The 21,222-nt window shown below is 32.5% G+C and overlaps 1 protein-coding gene across 1 annotated transcript; it reads left to right on the forward strand.

The window, feature by feature from the left end:
* Positions 1-11,336: 11,336 nt before the first annotated feature.
* Positions 11,337-14,273, forward strand: LOC140864644 (proteasome subunit alpha type-7). Its single transcript, XM_073268930.1, has 3 exons — positions 11,337-11,594; positions 12,085-12,499; positions 13,834-14,273. The coding sequence occupies exons 1-3, from the start codon at positions 11,422-11,424 to the stop codon at positions 13,996-13,998; spliced, it is 753 nt and encodes a 250-aa protein (XP_073125031.1). The 5' UTR covers positions 11,337-11,421; the 3' UTR covers positions 13,999-14,273.
* Positions 14,274-21,222: the final 6,949 nt, after the last annotated feature.

Genomic DNA, 21,222 nt, shown 5'->3' on the forward strand with positions numbered 1-21,222 from the left:
ATATAATAATAATAGTATGCTATATTTATATTCATGATTTATTTATTTAATATTTATAGAAACATAAACGAAATCTCGTGTTTTAAAAAGTGCTTGTTTAATTAAATTTTAGCGAATTTTTTAGAAACATAAACGAAATCTCGTGTTTTAAAAAGTGCTTGTTTAATTAAATTTTAGCGAATTTTTTAGAACATCGCCGCTAAAAATGCTTATAGTTAAAATATTAACCAATAGTTGATTAAAAATTATTTAAACTAGGGCTGGCATACCGGATCAAAATACCAAGTTTTTGGCATACTGCGTACCGAAATTTTTTCGATATACAGACATTTTTCGATATACCTAATTTTTTTCAGTATCTATACGATATCAATATAGATTTTTTCTGTACCAAAATTTTAGAATTTCAGTATCGGTATCGGTATGAATTTTTTTCATACCAATATTTTTAATACGGTATACCGAAAAATCATTCCTAATTCAACCAGTCAAATGAATATATATATATATTTCTTTGTGTGTTTGTTCTATTAATGTAAATTGTATGCAATTTCTTCTTTCTCCGTAGATACTTTTTTGAATAGAATTAACCAATTAAACTGAAATTGTACATAGATTGATGGATTTGATTTGATGAAGGATTTGAAAAATTAAGTGCAAATAACACTCATCTTAGGTGTATTTAAAATCTATTTGTTGGGTTGTGAAACACAAAAATAGGTTATTGTGTTTTTAACGTATTTACTTTAGTGTAGAGTTTTTAAACTCAAGATGGAAGCCAAAACTGAAATTTAACTAAACTGAATTTCTGGCAAACTCTAGTTTTTTGATGATATCTCATAGCTCAATAATGAAAATTATTATCCGCTAATATGATTTGCATAGAAGACTTAATTTAGAACATATTATATTTCACATTAGTTGAGCAAAAACGGATGTTATCTAGATCAAACTGACGTCGCAAGACCAAACTATATTCGATCATTCGAGCAAGAAAACGTAATTAGTTGACCTCGAGCAGTTCTGGTATTTTGGCAATATCTTGCAGCTCAGTTATCCAAATGGAACAATTAAGCATGATTTAAAAATATAAGAAAATGATCTACAAATTATATTCACAAGTAAAAGTCTGAATCGGAGCATAAAGAGATGCTAAATTGCATTGAAATTTTTGGTTCAGAACTGAAATTCTGCAAAGCAAAATTTTTGGTATAGTCTGTTATTTCGAGCAAATCTCTCTCATATGAACTCAAAATGGAGTGATTCTTGATTCCATGAAAATCTAAGAGAAAGGGATACAACCTTTATGTTTATTATTTTGCCCAAAAACCAACGAATCAAGAGATACAACACTCGACTGAACACACTCACTCAATTGTTCCTGTTCTCGACTGTTTTGGAGCATATATGGTATTTTTATCTTAAATCTCTCATATAAAATCCAAATTGAGTGATTCTTGATGTTGTGGAAATTCAAGAGAAAGGGCTACAACTTTTGTGTTCATCATTTTGTCCAGATATCAACAGATCATTCCAAACTGCTTCTCATTTAGCAATTTAGTTTAGCTTGCTCAACTGCTACTAAACTAAAGCACGCTCAACTGCTACCAAACGAAGCTTGCACAACTCCTACCAAACTGAGGTTTGCTCAACTGCTACCAAACCAAAGTTTGCTCAACTACTACTAGACCGAAGTTTGCTCAACTGCTACAGTACCGAAACTGCTACAGTACTTCAGTTTCAGTTTCGCACCAAAGTTCAGTTGAGCTCCAAGATCAGTTTCGCACCACAACAGAGTTGAGCTCCAAGTTCAGTTGAGCTCCAGAAACAGTACAAAAATATTCCACCGGCTATATTTCTGAGTCTAACAGCTATATCTTTCTTGGAGCCTATAAATACGACATCTTGAAGATCAAATACAAGCTTTTAAAGGAGATTCAAAGCATGGGCAGCCTACTTGAAGAAATTATCTAGAATGAGAGTAAGCTCAATGCGTGAGGATACATTTGAGAGATACATACACCGTAAGGGATAAATCCTCACACATAATCACTCATACATATACAAGAGAGATGAGATTCAAAAATTAGTTGAGTGAGTCTCAATACAAAGACGTTAAAGATTGTGTTTGTAGTCTTGGCATAAGATACGTTAACTTTTATGAGGATTTTGAGGTTGCGGCCTACAATCGAATGTGATATAAGTTCTAAGATAGGCAGTGGGTAAGTACTAGTCTTGGAGTGGGTTTGTACAAATGAGTTGTATAAATCAAAGTCTTCTAGTGATATCCTTCCGAGGAGGAAGGATGAGTGACGTAGGAGTTTTGAAATCTCCGAACATCGATAAACAAATTTGTATCTATCTATTTATCGCATTTACTTTACTCTTGCTACTGTTTTTAAAATGTATTGTTGAAGCATTTTATGTGTTCTTCATAGCATAGAAAGTGTTTGATAAAATATTTCAACCAAACTGTTTTCATCATTCAACTTGCATCTTCTTGAAATGACTTACAAAATGTTTAATCAATTTCTAAAAAGGATTATTTTGAGTATCTTTCGTTTGGTTTGAAAACCAAACTCGATTTAATTCATCGATTTTCAATATATTTCAAGAACCGAGCTATTGTAGCACCAAAATATTTTTTTTAAACTTGTGTATTTTCCCCCAAAACCCTATCCTATCAATTGGTATCAGAGCGGGTTGTTCTTGAAAGAGAATTTGAAACTGATTTTGATTTTTCAAATTCATTTTTCACGATTTTCTAACATATATATGCATAGTCTAATTTTCTGGAAGTTTGCAACGGCTTTGGGAAAAATAGCATAACTCTTTGCTCGAGTGTTCAAATGACAAACCATTTTTTGAATTGCAAACTAGACTCATAGAGGATTGCAGTGGTATAAAATTTGTAGCCCGGTGATGTACGAGAAAAAATAGTTTATTCTATGAAATTGGACCAGTCATGCTACCTAGAGCCGTCAATTTGGGTTAGGAACGCCGGGTCGGCCCGTCCCGCCACACAATTTAAGTGGGTTGGGTTGAAATTTGTTCAACCCAACTAAAGGTGGCTAACCCGCCTAGGCCCATGACCCGTGCGGGTTGGCCCGCGGGCCTGAGAATTATTATTTTATTTTATTTTTATTGTGATATATGTATTGTTTAATAAAAATTGTGAATTTTTTTTGTATTAATTACTTTATATAAAATTTTTACACGTATGAAATCAATAATTAATATTTTTATTATTATTTTTCTACTAATATTTATTTATGAAATGAAATTTATAATTAATTATAATGTTTTTTATTTATTTTTATTTTTTGTTAGCCAACCCCGCGGGTCGGCCCGCCTAACCCGCAACCCACCTTGGGTTGGGTTGGGTTGAGGATTTTCAGGCCATCGGGATGATGGACCGGTCCGCCCTCGACCCGCCAAAAGGTGGGTTTTGGTGGGCCGGCCCGCCCCACCATGGGTTGGCCCGTCTGACAGCTCTAATGCTACCGCAGAAAACAGAGCATAGGACATGAGTTGGTGTTTTATTCAAGAAGCTCAAGGATGTTACACTCATCGATTGAAGGGACTTATTATCGAATCACAGCCATACATTGTCAAGCAAACTCGGTACACTCATTCTGAAATTAGCTTTAAGAGAGCACTTGAGTTTAACTGTCAATATGATGTTCTACTTGTGCTAGCATGACTTTGACATTAAACATGTCTAGTCATTTCCTTTACATCAGTGGTTTTGCTTAAATATTAAAAAGGGACGCATAAATAATTTATGAATATTTTAGTTCGCATGTCAATCTTGAATTTGTGTTGCTTGGTAGTTTGAGCTAATTTTGTATAATCTTGATTATGCTTGTTAGTTGCTCAACTTGATTTATTTGTGTTGGAAATTTTTTGTGCATTGCATATTTTGAAAATATATCGTTTAGTTATCCCTCTAATTTTATCGATTTTAAACTTTCAAAAATATAGTAAGAGAGCTAATTATAATTTTAAGGGGGGGAAATTTTGTGCTTTATTTGTATCTTTTTGATTCACACAAAAAGGGGAAGAAATATGTTAGATAAAAATATTATTTTTGTGTTACTTGAGTTTCAATGTTCATATTTTTATCCAAATTTTGTGATCATAAAAAAGGGAGATTTTTGGGTTGTGAAATACAATAAATCTTGATTTTGATGATAACAAACTTTGTTATTTTATTTCTAATATATTTACTCTACTGTGAAGTTGTTAAACTCAAGATGGAAGCCAAAACTGAAATTTACCTAAACTGAATTTTAGCGAGCTCTAGTTTTTTGATGATATTTCACAGCTCATTGATGAAAATGATTAGCCGCTAAAATCACTGCATCGAAGACTCAATTTTGAGCATATTGAATTTCACGTCAGTTGAGCAAAAACGGATTTTATCTAGATCAAACTGACGTCGTAAGACCAAACTGTATTGGATTAGTCGAGCAAGAAAACAGAAGCAGTTGACCTCGAGAATTTTTGGTATTTTGGTCATATCTTGCATCTCGGTTATCCAAATGGAACGATTCTGCATGAATTAGAAATCTAGGACAATGATCTACAAATTATATTCACAAGTCAAAGTCTGAATCGTAGCATAAGGTGCTGCTAAACTATATTGAAGTTTCTAGTTCAGAATTGAAATTCTGCAGAGCAGAATTTCTAGCATAGTCTGGTATTTTGAGCATATCTCTCTCATATGAACTCGAAATAGAGTGATTCTTGATTCCATGGAATTCTAATAGAAAGGGATACAACCTTTATGTTTATCATTTTGCCAAGAAATCAACGAATCAAGAGATATAACACTCGACCGAACATATTCACTCAACTGTTCTTGTTCTCGACTGTTTTAGAGCAGGTCTGGTATTTCAAGCTTAACTCTCTCATATGAAATACAAATTGAGTGACTCTTGATGTTGTGGAAATCCAAGATAATGGGCTTAAACTTTTGTGTTCATCACTTTGCCCAGATATCAACTAATCATGCGATATCAACTAATCATGCCAAAGTACATCTAGTTTAGCAATTTAGTTTAGCTTGCTCAACTGCTACTAAACTGAAGCTTGCTCAACTGCTACCAAACGAAGCTTGCACAACTCCTACCAAACTGAGGTTTGCTCAACAGCTACCAAACCGAAGTTTGCTACCAAACCGAAGTTTTCTCAATTGCTACCAAACCTAAGTTTTCTCAACTGCTACAATACCCAAACCGATACAATACTTCAGTTTCAGTTTCACACCAAAGTTCAATTGATCTCCAAGTTCAGTTTCGCGACACAATTCAGCTGAGCTCCAAGTTCAGTTGAGCTCCAGAAACAGTACAAAAATCTTTCAACAGCTATATTTCTGAGTCTAATGGCAATGTCATTCTTGGAGCCTATATATACAATATCTTGAAGATCAAATATAATCTTTTGAAGGAGATTCAAAGCATGAGCAGCCTACTTGAAGAAATTAGCTATAATGAGAGCAAGTCATTTGAAGATACATTTAAGAGATACATACACTGTAAAGAGATAAATCCTCACACACAATCACTCACACATATACAAGAGAGACGAGTTTCAAAGATTAGTTGAGTGAGTCTTAACACAAAGAAGTTAAAGATTGTGTTTGTAGTCTTGGCATAAGAGACGTTAAATATTATGCGAATTGTGAGGTTACGACCTACAATAGAGTGTGATAGGAGTTCTAAGATGGGCAGTGGGTAAGTCCTAGTCTTGGAGTGGGTTTGTACAAATGGGTTGTATAAATCAAAGTCTTCTAGTGATATCCTTCCGAGGAGGGAGAAAGAGTGACGTAGGTGTTTTGAAATCTCCGAACATCCATAAACAAATCCGTGTCTATCTATTTATCGTATTTACTTTACTTTTGCTACTGTTTTTAAGATGCATTGTTGAAGCATTTTATGTGTTCTTCATAGCATACAAAGTGTTTGATAAATTTTTCAACCAAACTGTTTTCATCATTCAACTTGCATCTTCTTCAAATGACTTACAAAATTTTAATCGGTTATTACGAAGGATTATTTTGAGTATCTTTCGCTTAATTTGAAAACCAAACTCGATTTAATTCATCGGTGCTCAATATTTCAAGAACCGAGCTATTGTAGCTCCAAAATATTTTTTTAAACTTTTGTATTTTTTCCCCAAACCTGATCATATCACTATCAAAATTTGTCATGCCCCAAAACTAGGTCTAGTTGACATCAACGTTATTTAACGTTTTTACATTAAACAATAAGTCTCGGATTGTAATGCCCCAGATTTGACGACTATCCTCATTGTATAAAGATGTGTCTTTTCAGCGTGCTTATGTCCTTACTCACACGCACCCTGAAAAACTTTCCAGGGGTCACCCATCCTATAATTTCCTCAATTCAAGCAAGCTTAACTTTGGAGTTCTTATGTGATGAGCTCACGAAAATAAGATGCACCTTCGTGATATGACTAGTACGTATCAAATCTTTTAAGCCCTCCTCAACTGTGTAATCTCATACCTACACTGCTACACAGTCTCAGAATCCTTCTCATTTCGGCACGAGCTCGATTCATTCATGTCTCCCTTTGCCTAGAAGCCTGTCAGGAGCCGCTCATTGTCCGTGCAACCTCTTGACACCGGCGATCACTCTCCGCCCTCTTCAGCCCCGGGCGTCACATGCCCACCAGCTTCCGCCTGGTTCGTCCCCGAACCATACCGTACTAAGAGAGGTCGGGTCTGATATCAACTGTAACGCCCCAGATTCGACGACTATCCTCACTGTATCAAGACGGGTCTTTCAAGCGTGCTTATGTCCTCACTCACACGCACCCTGAGAAACTTCTCAGAAGGTCACCCATCCTATAATTGCCCCAAGTCAATCACACTTAACTTTGGAGTTCTTATGTGATGAGCTCCCGAAAAGAAGATGCACATTCATGATATGAGTAGTACCTATCAAATCTTTTAAGTCCTCCTCAACTGTGCAGTCCCATACCTGCACAGTCCCAGAATTCCTCTCATTCTGGCACGGGCTCGGTTCATTCATGTCTCCCATCGCCTAGAAGCCTGCCAGGAGCCGTTCATTGCCCGTGCAACCTCTTGAAACCGGCGATCACTCTCCGCCCTCTTCAGCCCCGAGCGTCACACGGATTTTCAAAAATTCCAAAAACCAGTATAGTACTCATTCATGAAACTGAAATACATTGTCTTACATAAAATTGAAATTTAATTGTCTTTACAATCCTTAACCAAAAAACAATTAAACTTAATACGCAGCGGCTTAATACATTTAAATGATAGCAAAAACTAAGAATCATCAGTTTATTAGTCTTATTCACCATACACAGTACTTGTTTTGCTAATCTTCTTCTAGCTCATCTTCGTTCTTATCTGAGATTGGTGGTTCGGGTAGATGAGTGATATGAGTGTCACTCAGTAAATGGAGAAAATATCAAAAATTTTAAATCATTTCATACTTATAGATATATACATAACATAACTGAAATGAACTGAACTGAACTGAACTGAAATTCACATACTTAGCAGAACACATAATCAAATTATGCACCAGTTTACTTATGAGTTTTGTGGCTAACTGATATCAGCCTCTTATATGTTTATCCTCTAAAGGGTGAGGAATCTGAACAGAAACATAACATAATTACCAGAATATATATTCCTCCCACTAGTTCACAAGCATCAGTGCATCAAAATCAAAGATTTCAGAGATTCATGCTTTGAAAACATATGTAATCTTGCTGGAACAGAACTTTAAAACGTAATATTAACTTTAAAACCAAAAACCACTTACAGTAGATTGCTAAACTGAATTTCGGTTAATCTCGCAACTCTGCCCTTGCCCGACTGAACACTTATCCTTGCTCGACTGTACTCTCAAATGAATGCTCAAACTCACTTTTACGTGTGATTTGATCAGAATATTGTGTAAATTTTACTCAGAAATCTGAGTGTTATTTATAGGGAGGAATATGATTGTGAGGCTCCCCATTAAATGGCATTATTTGCCATAACTTTGAATAAATTTGTCAGTTACAAATCTGGATCAGCTGGACTTCAGTCTAGCTACTGGACTGATCTTGGTCAACTGGTCAACTCAGTTGCCTCTGTTCAGTTTATCTTGATTCGGTTTACCTCGATTCCAGCCTACCTCAACTTCAGTCTGCCAAATTTCAGTATACTTCCATCATTCCTCCTCGAGTTTAGTCTACTGAAATTTTGGGTTCTCACAACATTTACTATTGAATTTTTTTTAACTTGATAGTTGATATAAAATAGGTTTGAATTCGCTTGAATTTTTTTATTTATCCAAAAAATCAATAAATTTAAATTTATTATTTCAAATCTATTAATAACCAAGCACAATCTAAGAGTGAATTTGTAATTAAAAAAATATATGTATCATAAATATATCAAGATAAATAAGTCATGCTATAAATTTAAAAGAGAGTCAGTAAACGATGCTAATATAGGAATATAACTATGGTTTTCTGTCAATGGTGAAAACCGAACTGTAAATTTTAGGTAATGTTTGGGAGAGCTTCTAGGAAGCACTTCTAAGTTTTTTCTTGACAAAATTTTGAAATTTTGTGAAGGAAAAATCCTGATAAGTGCTTCCTAAAAGCTCTTTCAAACACTACCTTAGTTTATATGCGTTCAACTTTGACGGTAGCATTAGGCTTATGCATGTGGAGTGTCTCACATTAAATGGAAAGAATGAAAATGGATGAGATTATATTGTGTTATATTTTGTGATTATGTAAGAATAATTGGTCAATAAGGACTCTCTCGTGCGCGCAAGAAAGGTGCAAATCATTGGAAAATTCTTGAGTTGTGTTCATTTACAATACCAACTAGGCTCACCCAAATTTTTCTACTATATTGAATTTTTTTTAGTTCATAATACAAAGGGCATCCAAAATGTGGATCCTTGTGGATGCCTGGCCGAGTATGTTGGTACTTCTGACCAACCCAGCTCGTGACTGTCCATATGGAATCTAAGTACTTATATATAGAGACAGTTTCTAGTCCTCCAAACTCACCTCAATTTTGCAACTTACTTCCTTTCTCATCTCACTTCTGCCTCTTGCTTTTTTGCTCCAGTTCGTGATAAAGTTCAGGTACTTCTTTAATCAGTTCGACAATGTAGTGTCTTCATGCTAGGTTGCTACAAGTTTTACTCGTTGTATCTTGGGAAACAACGGTCTATCTTGATCCTCACAGCACACACCAGAGGGAACGAATCTGTATTAAGGACATTGTATTTCATACAAGCCTTTATTTGGTTTTCGGTTTTCTTGATGTTTACTTTTATAGTACTTATATTCTCATCAGTGTACAGTGTACTGTTTTCGATTATTGCATTGTACTTCACAAAACTGTTCGCGCTTACTATACTATTTCTGTTGTAATCATTTTTCGTATTTTGGCATTTTGGCTAATAATTTTGGTTTGGTTTAATAATTTTTGGTCCGTTACAAATTCAAGTTTGAGTAATGACACATGTACAACCAAACTTGTACAACAAATCTAACATCATAAAAAATTCAATACAAAATTTTTATTTAGTAAATCTCATGATACATTGAATATAAAATTTTATGATATAATATAAAAATATCACGATATAATAGCAAAAAATCATGATATAATTATTATAAATATCGTTGTACGATATATTGGTTGTACCTTTAGCATCATTCTTCGAAGTTTTACTTACATGAATTGATCAATTGGTTACTAGAATGGTTTGCTAAAAATCCAAAAATTTTAAATGAATCTTTATCAATACTAGTGCAAAATGCACATGCTTTGCATGTGTAAAATAAATAATTTTTTATGTAATTTTTTTAAAATCAAAAAATATATTGAGATGGAGATTTATTGAGATAGTGGATAAGAATGGGTAATTATGGAATAAAAAAATTTTGTCCTCAAAGTTATTTACTATAATAGGCTCAAATTTTATATAATAGTATAGATTTATAGTGATGTTTGCTACCTTTACAAAAAGTAATTATGAATTTTTTTTTTGATAAACTTGTTAAACATCAATAATCAATTTTTTAAGGATGCAAACATTACTTCATTTCTGAATTTTTGATTTTAATTATACAATCTTTAGTTTTATTTTAGAGATTTTAAAAGAGTTTTAAAATTTTTTGCAAACTAATAATTAGTATGTTACTAATTTGTAACATATCTCTTCGTTTGTAACTCCATTAAACACTTGTACCACATAGACCGAATCGTTGAAATCCTATCATAATATGAGAAAACCGAAACAAACTGAAGTAAAATAGTTTGATTATTATTTTTTAAAAAACATTTTATAAGCTGTCAAACAGTTTATTTTGACAGCTTATAAGATATTTTTAAAATTCTTTATCAAACAGATTTGTGGAGCTTATAAGCTCCAAAACAGCTTATAAGCTCAGCCAAACATCCACTAAGTGTTTGGCTAAACTTATTAAAAAGAGCTTATAAGCTTCTAAGTTGTTTTACGAGCTTATAAGCTGTTAAAACTTATTTTAAAAATAAGACATTGAAGTGTTTGAGTAAACTTATTTTAAATAACTTAAAGATGTTGATATGTTTGATATTTTAAGATCTTTTTATCGTCAAAATTATCAAAAAGAGTATAATTTTATGAAAATAATGTTTTGAGTTATGCATATATGAAAATAGTTTTAGAATAGACCTATGTTAAAAAATAAATTGTTTTAATATTTTACTGTAGAAAAATTTATGTGATTTGGAATTTTTTTTAAATAATATTTAATATTTAATGGGTGGAGGATATGATGGAGATTTATTAAAATATTCAAAGATATTTTAGATAGATAAAATGTTAAAATAATATTTTTTAAAAAAAAGTACATCCCTCCTTATTTTTTTAAAAACAGCTTATAAGTTGTCAAACATCTTATTTGACAGCTTATAAATTGTTTTTAAATTTTTTTTACCAAACAAATTTGTGGAGCTTATAAGCTGTTTTGGAGAACTTATAAGCTCAGTCAAACACTACTTTTTTTTTTGGAGAAATATTATTGGATTAAGTACTTGAAAAATCGAAAACCAAGCCAAACCGACGAAAAAATGGGAACAATCTGAATAAAAATATTAAAACACAGCACATCAATTTTGGGTTTGCATCCTTGATACGACCTAATCCAACTTAAATGGGTATTCGAAGGTAAATTCAATCAAAAGGCTCAAACTTATTTTTAATGGGCCGAGGCCCATAATCTTTCGAAAATGAGCTGCAGTCCATAATTACCCCAGCTGCTTTTCGTGTTGAGCAAGTTCGATCTCCAGTGTAGACTTCAAATTCCCTTTTCAGAGCACAGATCGGCGCTAATCGCAGCAACACACGCGAAAAACTGTGAAAAATGGCGCGCTACGACAGAGCAATCACGGTGTTCTCGCCGGATGGCCACCTTTTCCAGGTGGAATACGCTCTCGAAGCCGTCCGTAAAGGTAACGCCGTCGTAGGTGTTCGAGGCGTTGACGCCATCGTACTCGCTGTCGAGAAGAAGTCTACTCCGAAGCTTCAGGATTCTAGGTCTATATAATTTAATTTTCTCACATTTACGAACAATTTTGGATTATAAGTTCGATATATATTTTTTTAATTCCTGGTGATTTTAGGCGTTTTGGGTGGAAATTTTGTGTTTATGGTGATTTACTGTGACTTCCTAATTCTAGATTAACCGTAAAATTGATATATTGTTTAAAGAATTAAATCGTTTACGGGGGCGTCTTTCGAGTTAACTTGGCTCTTGAGAAAGAAATATTAGTTAAAAGTAGTGAATTTGACATAAGAATACGGGACTCAAAAACACATTTTTTTAACTCCTCGTGATTTTAGGAAATGCTTCACCTGCCAAGTCTCAGCTTACATTTAACTCAAATGACTTCGAAATTCTGACCATTAAATAATCTCTCAAGTTTCGTAATTTATCTTATGTATCTTCTCTTTAATGGAGAATTTCTGTCCTTGTTCTTGGAGGCTTATAAGAATCGAAAATTCTTGGTCTGCTTGCATCTTTCAGATCAGTGAGGAAGATTGTGAATTTAGATGATCACATTGCATTGGCATGCGCTGGGCTAAAAGCAGATGCTCGTGTCCTCATTAACAGGGCGCGCATCGAATGTCAGAGCCATAAGCTTACTATTGAGGATCCCGTAACAGTTGAATACATCACTCGGTACATTGCTGGGCTTCAGCAAAAGTACACACAAAGTGGTGGTGTGAGGCCTTTTGGTCTTTCAACATTGATTATTGGGTTTGATCCACACACTGATACCCCATCACTCTATCAGACAGATCCATCTGGGACATTTTCGGCATGGAAAGCAAACGCTACTGGGAGGAACTCAAACTCTATACGGGAGTTCCTGGAGAAGAATTACAAGGAAACATCTGGCCAAGAGACCGTGAAGTTAGCCATTCGTGCTTTGCTAGAGGTGAATTATTGATTGGCGTGATTTCGTGTTTATATTCTAACGTTCTTTCATTCCTAAGTGATATTTAGGCTCCATTATGTTGTACTTGCTTTCTTTCCCAATCGTTGACGGTTTTTGAGGATTCAATATATTATTACTGTCTAGTACAGCATTGGGCTTCCTGAATTTTTTTTCCCTTAAGTTTCAAAGTGGAGCATCAGGCATCTTATAATATTTGAGAGTATAAGCATTTGCAAAATGACACCACTAATTAGTCACAAATAGGTCTTATAGTAGTGTTACCTAAATCACGGATAATTTAAATTAGCTGTAGTTTGAAGGAACCCTATTGAGACAGCTGTCGATTGCAAATTAATCCATTTTTTATTCCGTAAAACTTTATGGGGCTATGTATTGTTATTCTCTTACCAGGATTTGGTTTTGTGAGAATAATCTCCACAGAACTAATTATCCATATGTTCGGAGGATATCTTCTGCCTCCTGTAAAACAGACTATCTAGATTGAATTTTTGTTTTTCCTCGGTAATGGATGGCGGTGTCGTTTTGGAAGATTCTATTTCTAGCTATTTGTTCCATGAGTATAGCTAGGCAAATCTTCACTATAAACTGCCTTTGAAAATAGGTTAGCAAAGCTTGATGATCTTCCTCTTGTATGAGGCTTGCTATATTTGAATAAAATCTGGCAAGCACTTGACAGATAAAAAGCTTCTATTGGGAGTTGCATTCCAATTATGCCTTTGCCAATTAGTTTGGTGGTCTTGTATGATCCCATGCATAATTCCTTGGGCAATGTATCACATTTATACTACTCAAATTATACTGTGTTTGAATGTGTATTGTACCGTGATGCTAGTCTACATTGACCTGATTGGTTGTCTGGGTGTGATGATTTGATGTGTTTTTTTAGGGGTATATTTTATAGAAGTCTAATTGCTGATACTTGTGTGGTACATTAAAAATATCTCCCTTCCTGCAGTTGTAAAGGTTGTGCTGGTGCACTTGTTTGATATTAAAATATGCAGAAAACTTAGCTAGATAAAGATGTCAATTTTGTTTACAACTTACCTCTTATGATTTATCTTTAAAATAGCACCTTCTATATCGTGTCCCTCTCTCTGGTTGCTCCACATAGGGTTGTTCGAGTTGTGTAATAATGGGCCGAAAGGGGAGTGGCAATTGTCGATGATGTACTTTTACTTTTCACTGAAATTTGCTTTCTGCTACATCATTTCGTGAAACACGGCTTTTGCTCTGGTTGTTTTTCGGGTGGAATACCCTATTTTTTTGGGCGTAAGTAGATTGGTTGACTGACAATCTTTATTATGGCATTGAAGGTTGTTGAGAGTGGTGGAAAAAACATTGAAGTAGCAGTGATGACTAAAGAAGCGGGGCTGCGGCAGCTTGAGGAAGCTGAAATTGATGCCATTGTTGCTGAGATTGAAGCTGAGAAAGCCGCTGCTGAGGCTGCCAAGAAAGCCCCTTCGACAAAGGAAACGTAGTCCCTCTGTGTAATTTAATTGCTTGGCGCCTTTACTTCTATTACTTCAATCTCAGATTGGTGGTGATATGTTGCATGTCACAAAAATGATTCTGCCGCCCGTTGGCTGTCATCTATGGTTTTTCTCCATTCCTTGCCAATTTTTATATTATTTTCATAAAATAGATTATGGTGAGGTGAGAATTACTGTATTATATCATGAAACTTATTTGTTGTCTTGACAGGATTTACTTCTATATGACAGACTGTGATTGTTTAGAGAAGTTGGGTTGTGCATGGATCCGATGTATTTTGATTTGAATGGAGGGGATTTGATTAGGGGAGGGATTGCAAATTTCTTGGGGTATTTGAAATAGGGGTATCAATGAAATGAATTGAGCCGACTATGCGACTATGAAAAATCGGGGGTATAAATGAAATGATTGAGCCGACTATGCTACTATGAAAAAAATAACAATATAGCTTGAATTCGGCCCGATATAGATATATTCAAACTTGAGTTTGATTAAAGCTTAATAAATGTTAATATGTTTGGGTTCAATTCGGCCCGATATAGATATATTCAAGCTCGAGTTTGATTAAAGCTTAATAAATGTTAATATTTTTGGGTTCGAGTTTAATTCGAATAAGAGCTTTGAGGTCGAGCTTGATTCGAAAAATTCAAAAATATTCATTTGTTTCTTAAAATTAAAAATCTCAAAATATATGTATTAAATAATATATAATTAAATTATGTTAATAAAACATTAAAGTTCACGAGCAGTCGGGAACCATCGAACACAATAGCTTGGGTTCGAGTTAAAAAAAGTTCAAAAGGTTCAAGTTCGAGTTCAATAAATTTCAATGTGAATTGAATATAAAACTTGTGAACCAATTCAATTCGTTTATATCTTGATTTGAAATTCACTATAAATATTATTTAAATTAAATAATTTGATATGAAGTGAATTTGAAATCTATTTGAATTTTGTTGATTTGGTTTCTTATTTGATAATTCCTAAACAAATAAGCAAAATTTAGAAATTAGATAATACGGTTTTTTACTTTAGTTTCACTTCGAAACATCAAAATATTTTTATTTTTTCCAATATACAGTTACTTCTAAGAAAAATATATGCATTTAGAAATTATATATTTTAAATTACAGCACGATTTTACGATAGCGTTATTAAATTAAAATATGAACTAATAAGACAAAATTTACTTCTCTCAACGTTTTATATTTTATTTTTTGAATTTAAAGACGAAGATATTATTTATGTGCTATGCCATTATTTTTCTCCTTGTGAATCTTGTTGTAACTACGGTGCAGGCATTTGAACAATCTTAACAAGAGTGTGTACAAGAGAATTGGGATAAAGTCAATTTTAGTCTTGTTTGTCACTTGTCCCAAAATAATCCCTCATCAAAATGGTGTCTCATGCATGTTTCGTAATGTTTCCCGAATTCATCCTTCCTATTAGAAGCATGTTAAAAAGAAATGGGGGAAAATCTCATCACCATTTACATCACACTAAAGTCGATTACTTCACATTTTCCCCAAATTGGGAACCCTAGAGAATCAAACACAACAGCATGCATGGTCGACACCCACTGACTCGAACCATATCAACGATACAAGAATTGTATTTCGAATCCCATGATGGTTGAAGATGTTTATGTAATTTGAAAAATGGTTGAAGATGTTTCAGATTAGAAATATGCAACCATGATGTTATCTCCCTTGCAGATAAAGTTTTAACATGCATGCTATTTGGGAAAATTCTCCATGGTTAAAAGATATTGTATTAATAATTTAATATTTTTGAGAAATACTACATGCTAGCCAAGTAATCTGTTTTGTTTTTCAGCTCAATGGATTAACTTCTCACCACCATTTTATGATTTTTAGGGTCTCCTTGATATGGAAAGGATACCAAAAATCCGAATCGAAACGTATAATTTTATGCAGCTTTCTGAATTCACCTTAAGGCATGTACAATAGGGGACATTTGAAGAGGACATTTCCCCTAAATAGAGATGTCCTCTCTTGTGACATGAAAATATTTGGACACTAATTCTATCCAAATAAAAAAAAAAAAAAAAAAATTTTAAAAATTTGATAGCACGCTGCACGCCTGCTACAATTTCGCGCCTGCATTGCAATGCAAATGGGTGGAATTTTCCACCCGTTGCATTGTTTTTTTAAAAAAAAAAAATTATTTTTTTAAAGATTAAAATTTTATTATTTATATGTATAAATATTTTTAAAAATATTGAAATCAAATCGTAATATTCTTTCTATACACAACCTAACATTTTTTATGTCAGGAATATAATCTCGGAATGTCCCCACCGACGAATAGGTAGTTCAAATTGACTGTTGAATCATCTATCGCATTATTCAATCAATCTATGTCTTTGTAAAAGATGAAATTGTTTGAAGTGAGATATTATTAATTAATTGACAATTTATTTTATCTAATTTCATGTTTATTTTGTCATATTATGTATTTATCTACTAAATATTTATCTTATATCAATAAAATCATTGAATTTAAATTATTATATTACCGTTAATAAATAATATCATTCAAGTTTTAGTAATTTTTTAAAGGACAAAATGATAATATATTATCTTATTTAAAATTTAATCAATCAAATCAAACAAATTATAAATCAAATATTATATTAACTATCATTTTTTTATCATATCAAATTATTTATCTTTATATTATTATTATTCTATTTTTAACTTGAAACGATACCTCCGAATAACAAATACTTTGAACCATTCAAATAGTGTAGTTTCAAGTTAACCATTCATGGTCACGGAATTATATAAAATTGCAAATGATTTTTCATGTACCCATTATAGCTACAAATCGAGTAGAGTGAGATTGACAAGGGATGACATGGCCATGGGCAATTCATAAAAAAAAAATGTAAAATAAAAAAACTGGAGAAATTCTAATTGGTACGATTGTTTAGTAGATAATGCTAGAAATGAAATGGGTCGGATAGAAAAGTGAGATTATTATTATTATTATTATTATTATTATTATTATTATTATTATCATTATCTGAGATCGAACTCGGACATCTTTTCTATTTAGAGATGTTTATATCATCTTATCTTATCATACCACATTGCGAGTGTCGTACCAAACACACAAATGTGACGATATCAAGGTAGTGTCCGGAGAACTTTTGGCAAGCATTTTTCAGTTTTTTTTAATAAAATTTTTAAATTTTGTCAAAATTCGTTAAGAAAAAATTAAAAAATAATTCCCAAAAGTTCTCTCAAACACTATTTAAAATGATTTATATCAACATTTGAGTGAGGGGGGAGGAGACAAGTACCAAACCTATGGCGTTGAGAAAGAAGAGAACAATGGGCTAGATCTCCGCCACTAGAAGTGGGCTAACAATTAGGCCTTTAACCACTCAATAAGCGAAACAGATTTATAATATTTCATGGGCCTCTGGGGCCCATTAGTATGTTGTCATCACTGTAAGTTATACCTAACCAGACAACTCTTTTCCACATTCATGCTTGGGATCCGACGATGCTACCCCACCCGAGCAATGTTCGGGTAGGGTACGAATGATCCGGATCTTTCTGCAGATCAAATGATTTGACCTGCAATGATAATCTGTGCCGTCCAATCTCACTTCAGGGCCTGAAGTCAGCATCGACAGATCCCAATGCTTGATGCTACTGCTATGAGCCGGCTCTAGGGGAAGGCCACCTAGGCGCCTGCCTAGGGCCTCCTTTTAGGTGGGGCCTCAAAATTTTTTAAATATATTATATTATATTATATTATATATATAGTATATATAAATTAATAAATAAATATATATATATTCTTTTTATTTTTCTATTCAAAATCTTATATAGGTCATGAACCTCTAATTATTTGTTTAAAAAATATTAAACATTATCAATTTTTTGTGTTTTTTTCTCCTCCCTTTTCTTTGCGTACAAAAGAAAAAAAAAACCTCTCTTTCTTAGATATAAAGTTCTCTTTTTTTGTTAAATTGCTTCATTCAAATGAGTTATATTGCTCAAATTATGTCAATTATAATGCCGTTTTTTTTTATTGAATTTGATTTTTCTTGTATGTTTGTGTGTTGTGGTTGGTGCATGCTTTAAATCTCATATCAACAATCAATCTATGTTAATATTTAAATTATTTTTTTATTTGTTTTTTTAGATTCGCATTGTGAGTTATGACGGGGAAAGAAAATTTGAACCTGGAATATTATTTAAATTTGAATTTTTGTGAGTTATGACGGGGATAACTTATATAATATTATTAACCATACCGATTACGGTACTTCTGTTGAAAGAAGTTTCTGAAAGAAGTTTCTTCAATCTCAAGTTGATATAGAACTACCTCCATCAACTATGTCATAAGATAGATTGAATATGGTTTGGTAATATTGTCTATTGAAAAAAAGATGGTAGCTAATATTGATTATGATGATTTAGTTGACAATTTTGCACAACACAAAGCTCGAAGAGTCGTTTGAACATTTTGTTATTAGATTTAGTTTATATATATATATATATATGTGTATTTTTTGATATTTAATAAATTTACGTAAGATATTGGTATATTAAATTAGATGTTGGTCATCATTATATTCATTTTATCATCACTTCATACGTAATATTTTTATATTTTACACCTTAAGTTAGCTTAGGGCCTCCAATTTCTGGAGACGGCTTAAATTTCCAACAATCTAATTTTTTTGAGGTTGATCATTGATAAAATTCAACGTTTAATTTGTAAGAAAATGAGTAGCTAGCACATTTATTAATTCTGAGATTTTATCGTTCAACTGTATAATATTGAGTATCTCACATTAGGTCAGTTTCAGTGTATGTTAGTGGTTGGTAAATATAATTAATGCAATGTCCATTTGCTAATTAAATGCAAAGACTGAGTCGATGTCATGTGATATATATATATATATTGAGTTTTTTTATGGTGCACAACATTATATTCCCACTTTATGCACACCATGTACAATAGATGAGTTGATCGGTACAATAGATGAGTTGACTTGTACATGGTGGGCATGAAGTGGGCATATAGTGTTGGGCACTATAAAAGAACTATATATATATATATATAGTTTCTTTCAAGTGTCCACCTACCATGCCCACCAATGATGTGGCACTATTCTATTGGACCTACAATTTATCACATCTTTATCACATCCAATAGAATAGTGTCACATCATTGGTGGACATGTTGGTGGGCATGGTAGATGGGCACTTGAAAAAAAAACTATATATATATATATATATATATATATATATATATATATATATATATTTATTTCACCCTACAAGATACTTTATATTTTATTTGCAAGATTAAGATTTGGTTCTTAATTTTTCTATGTATATGATAAAGGATATAGGATCAAACATTTGCTATTTTACCAATCGTTATAGTTAGTTGTAATGGTAAAATACAAATATTTTAAATCTTACAACATCTCAAACGTCGCGTTTTGATTGTTCTATCTTGCAGCAAAAAAATTTTATACTCAACAAAAGATGTTGACTACGCGCTAATCATGTTTCATCTTGAAATCATAATCAGGCAATTAGCCGATAAAAGTTGTTTGTAGAGGGACAATAATTACTTTTGATACAACATTATCTTACGTAAAGTTCTATGAGTCCAATTTATATTATCATGTTTTATACTGATTAATAAATTTAATATATTTATATGTACCTTATGATTTTATAAATACAAAAATTTCATCGGAATACGAGGCATTCATTTCGATAAATATGTAATCGAAATAGCATTTTATAGTTAAAAAAAATGAAATTAGAGTATTGTTGTAGATGATTGCAACTCGATCCTTTGCTCATGATTAATAAATTGTTTGGAGTTGAAATTAAAATATAAGCAGCTTGCATAATGAACAAGCAAACTCGCTATGAAAAATATAGGTTCGAAATAATTTATTTTTTTTAGAAAATATACAAAAAAATCCATCGTCCGTAACTATATTATATAGATTAAAATATTCATCATAAGAAGAAAAAGAGACTTTCAAGTGGGCCCAATTAATGTAGATTGGGCCGGGCCAGAGGGGGCCCAACGCCGCAATTGAGAACATGATGCCTACGTCGGGGCGGCTGCTAACCAAGCACCCTAAGAGTTAGGAGTTGGTGGCGGGCGGTGGGCTGCGACCGTGACATTCCAAACATACATTATACATATATATATATATATATATATATATATATATATATATATAGTAGATTTCAACTTAACATATGGGTAAATATCTCAATGATAGATCTAATGTCTTATGATTTGCCACGTTAACAATATATAATTAATTACGTCAATGTGTAAAAATACGAACCGTTGGATGCATGATTTGGGTTTACTTTATCAATAGAAGATCAACTTTTATTTTCAAATAAAACTTTTAAATAAAGGAAAAATAGTTTTTTTTTTCACTAACTTATTTACTTTTAGGTTCTGGTCCACTAAATTTTCAAAGTTTGTTTTTTGTACACTAAATTTTAATTCCCAGCAATTATTGGTCTAATTGGTAACGTGACACTGGAAAATACTGATTCGTAATAAAAAAATTACTGACATGACGTGAATATGCTGAGATCGAAAATTATTGAATTATCAAATATCACGTCAACAATTGGACTAACAATAGTAAAAAATTAAATGTTAGTGCACCAAAACCAAATTCGACAACTCAATGGACTAAAACTCAAATTTAAACAATTTAATGAATCAAAAAATCATTTCTCTGAAATAAATTACTATTTTTACTTAAAAATCAATATAAGTAAAATTATCATTTAACATAAATTATTCATGACGCTTGAAATTTTGTATTGTTTAAAATATTAATTGAATCGTATTGTTACCATCAACTATAAATTTTGTTAAAGAGAGAAGCGTTCGGTCATACAATTAATATTGGAGTCAAGGTCATGGTTTCGATTCACATTGATTGTAAGCACAATAATAGATAAGATGATTGTTTGAATGCAATGATTGTCCTTCTTCTGGATTGAACAATTGAAACATGTGTTTGTTTGCACTGTTGTATGATTTAAAAGATTTGAGTTGCACAGTTACCATCAACTAGAGCTTTTAATAACAGACAAATCACTTGATCCTACAGCTTTCAATAACATATGTTGTATATTTATTGAAAAGATAAATATATAAGTTGT

Source organism: Henckelia pumila, chromosome 4 (assembly GCF_033568475.1).
Source record: "Henckelia pumila isolate YLH828 chromosome 4, ASM3356847v2, whole genome shotgun sequence".
NCBI classification, from domain to species: Eukaryota; Viridiplantae; Streptophyta; class Magnoliopsida; order Lamiales; family Gesneriaceae; genus Henckelia; species Henckelia pumila.

What these genes read in the sequence shown, in the direction of transcription:
- LOC140864644 (XM_073268930.1), top strand. Translation starts at nt 11,422, where the DNA reads ATGGCGCGCTACGACAGAGCAATCACGGTGTTCTCGCCGGATGGCCAC. An exon ending in CCGAAGCTTCAGGATTCTAG is followed by an intron (nt 11,595 to 12,084) that starts GTCTATATAATT and finishes TGCATCTTTCAG; the next exon opens with ATCAGTGAGGAAGATTGTGA. An exon ending in CCATTCGTGCTTTGCTAGAG is followed by an intron (nt 12,500 to 13,833) that starts GTGAATTATTGA and finishes ATGGCATTGAAG; the next exon opens with GTTGTTGAGAGTGGTGGAAA.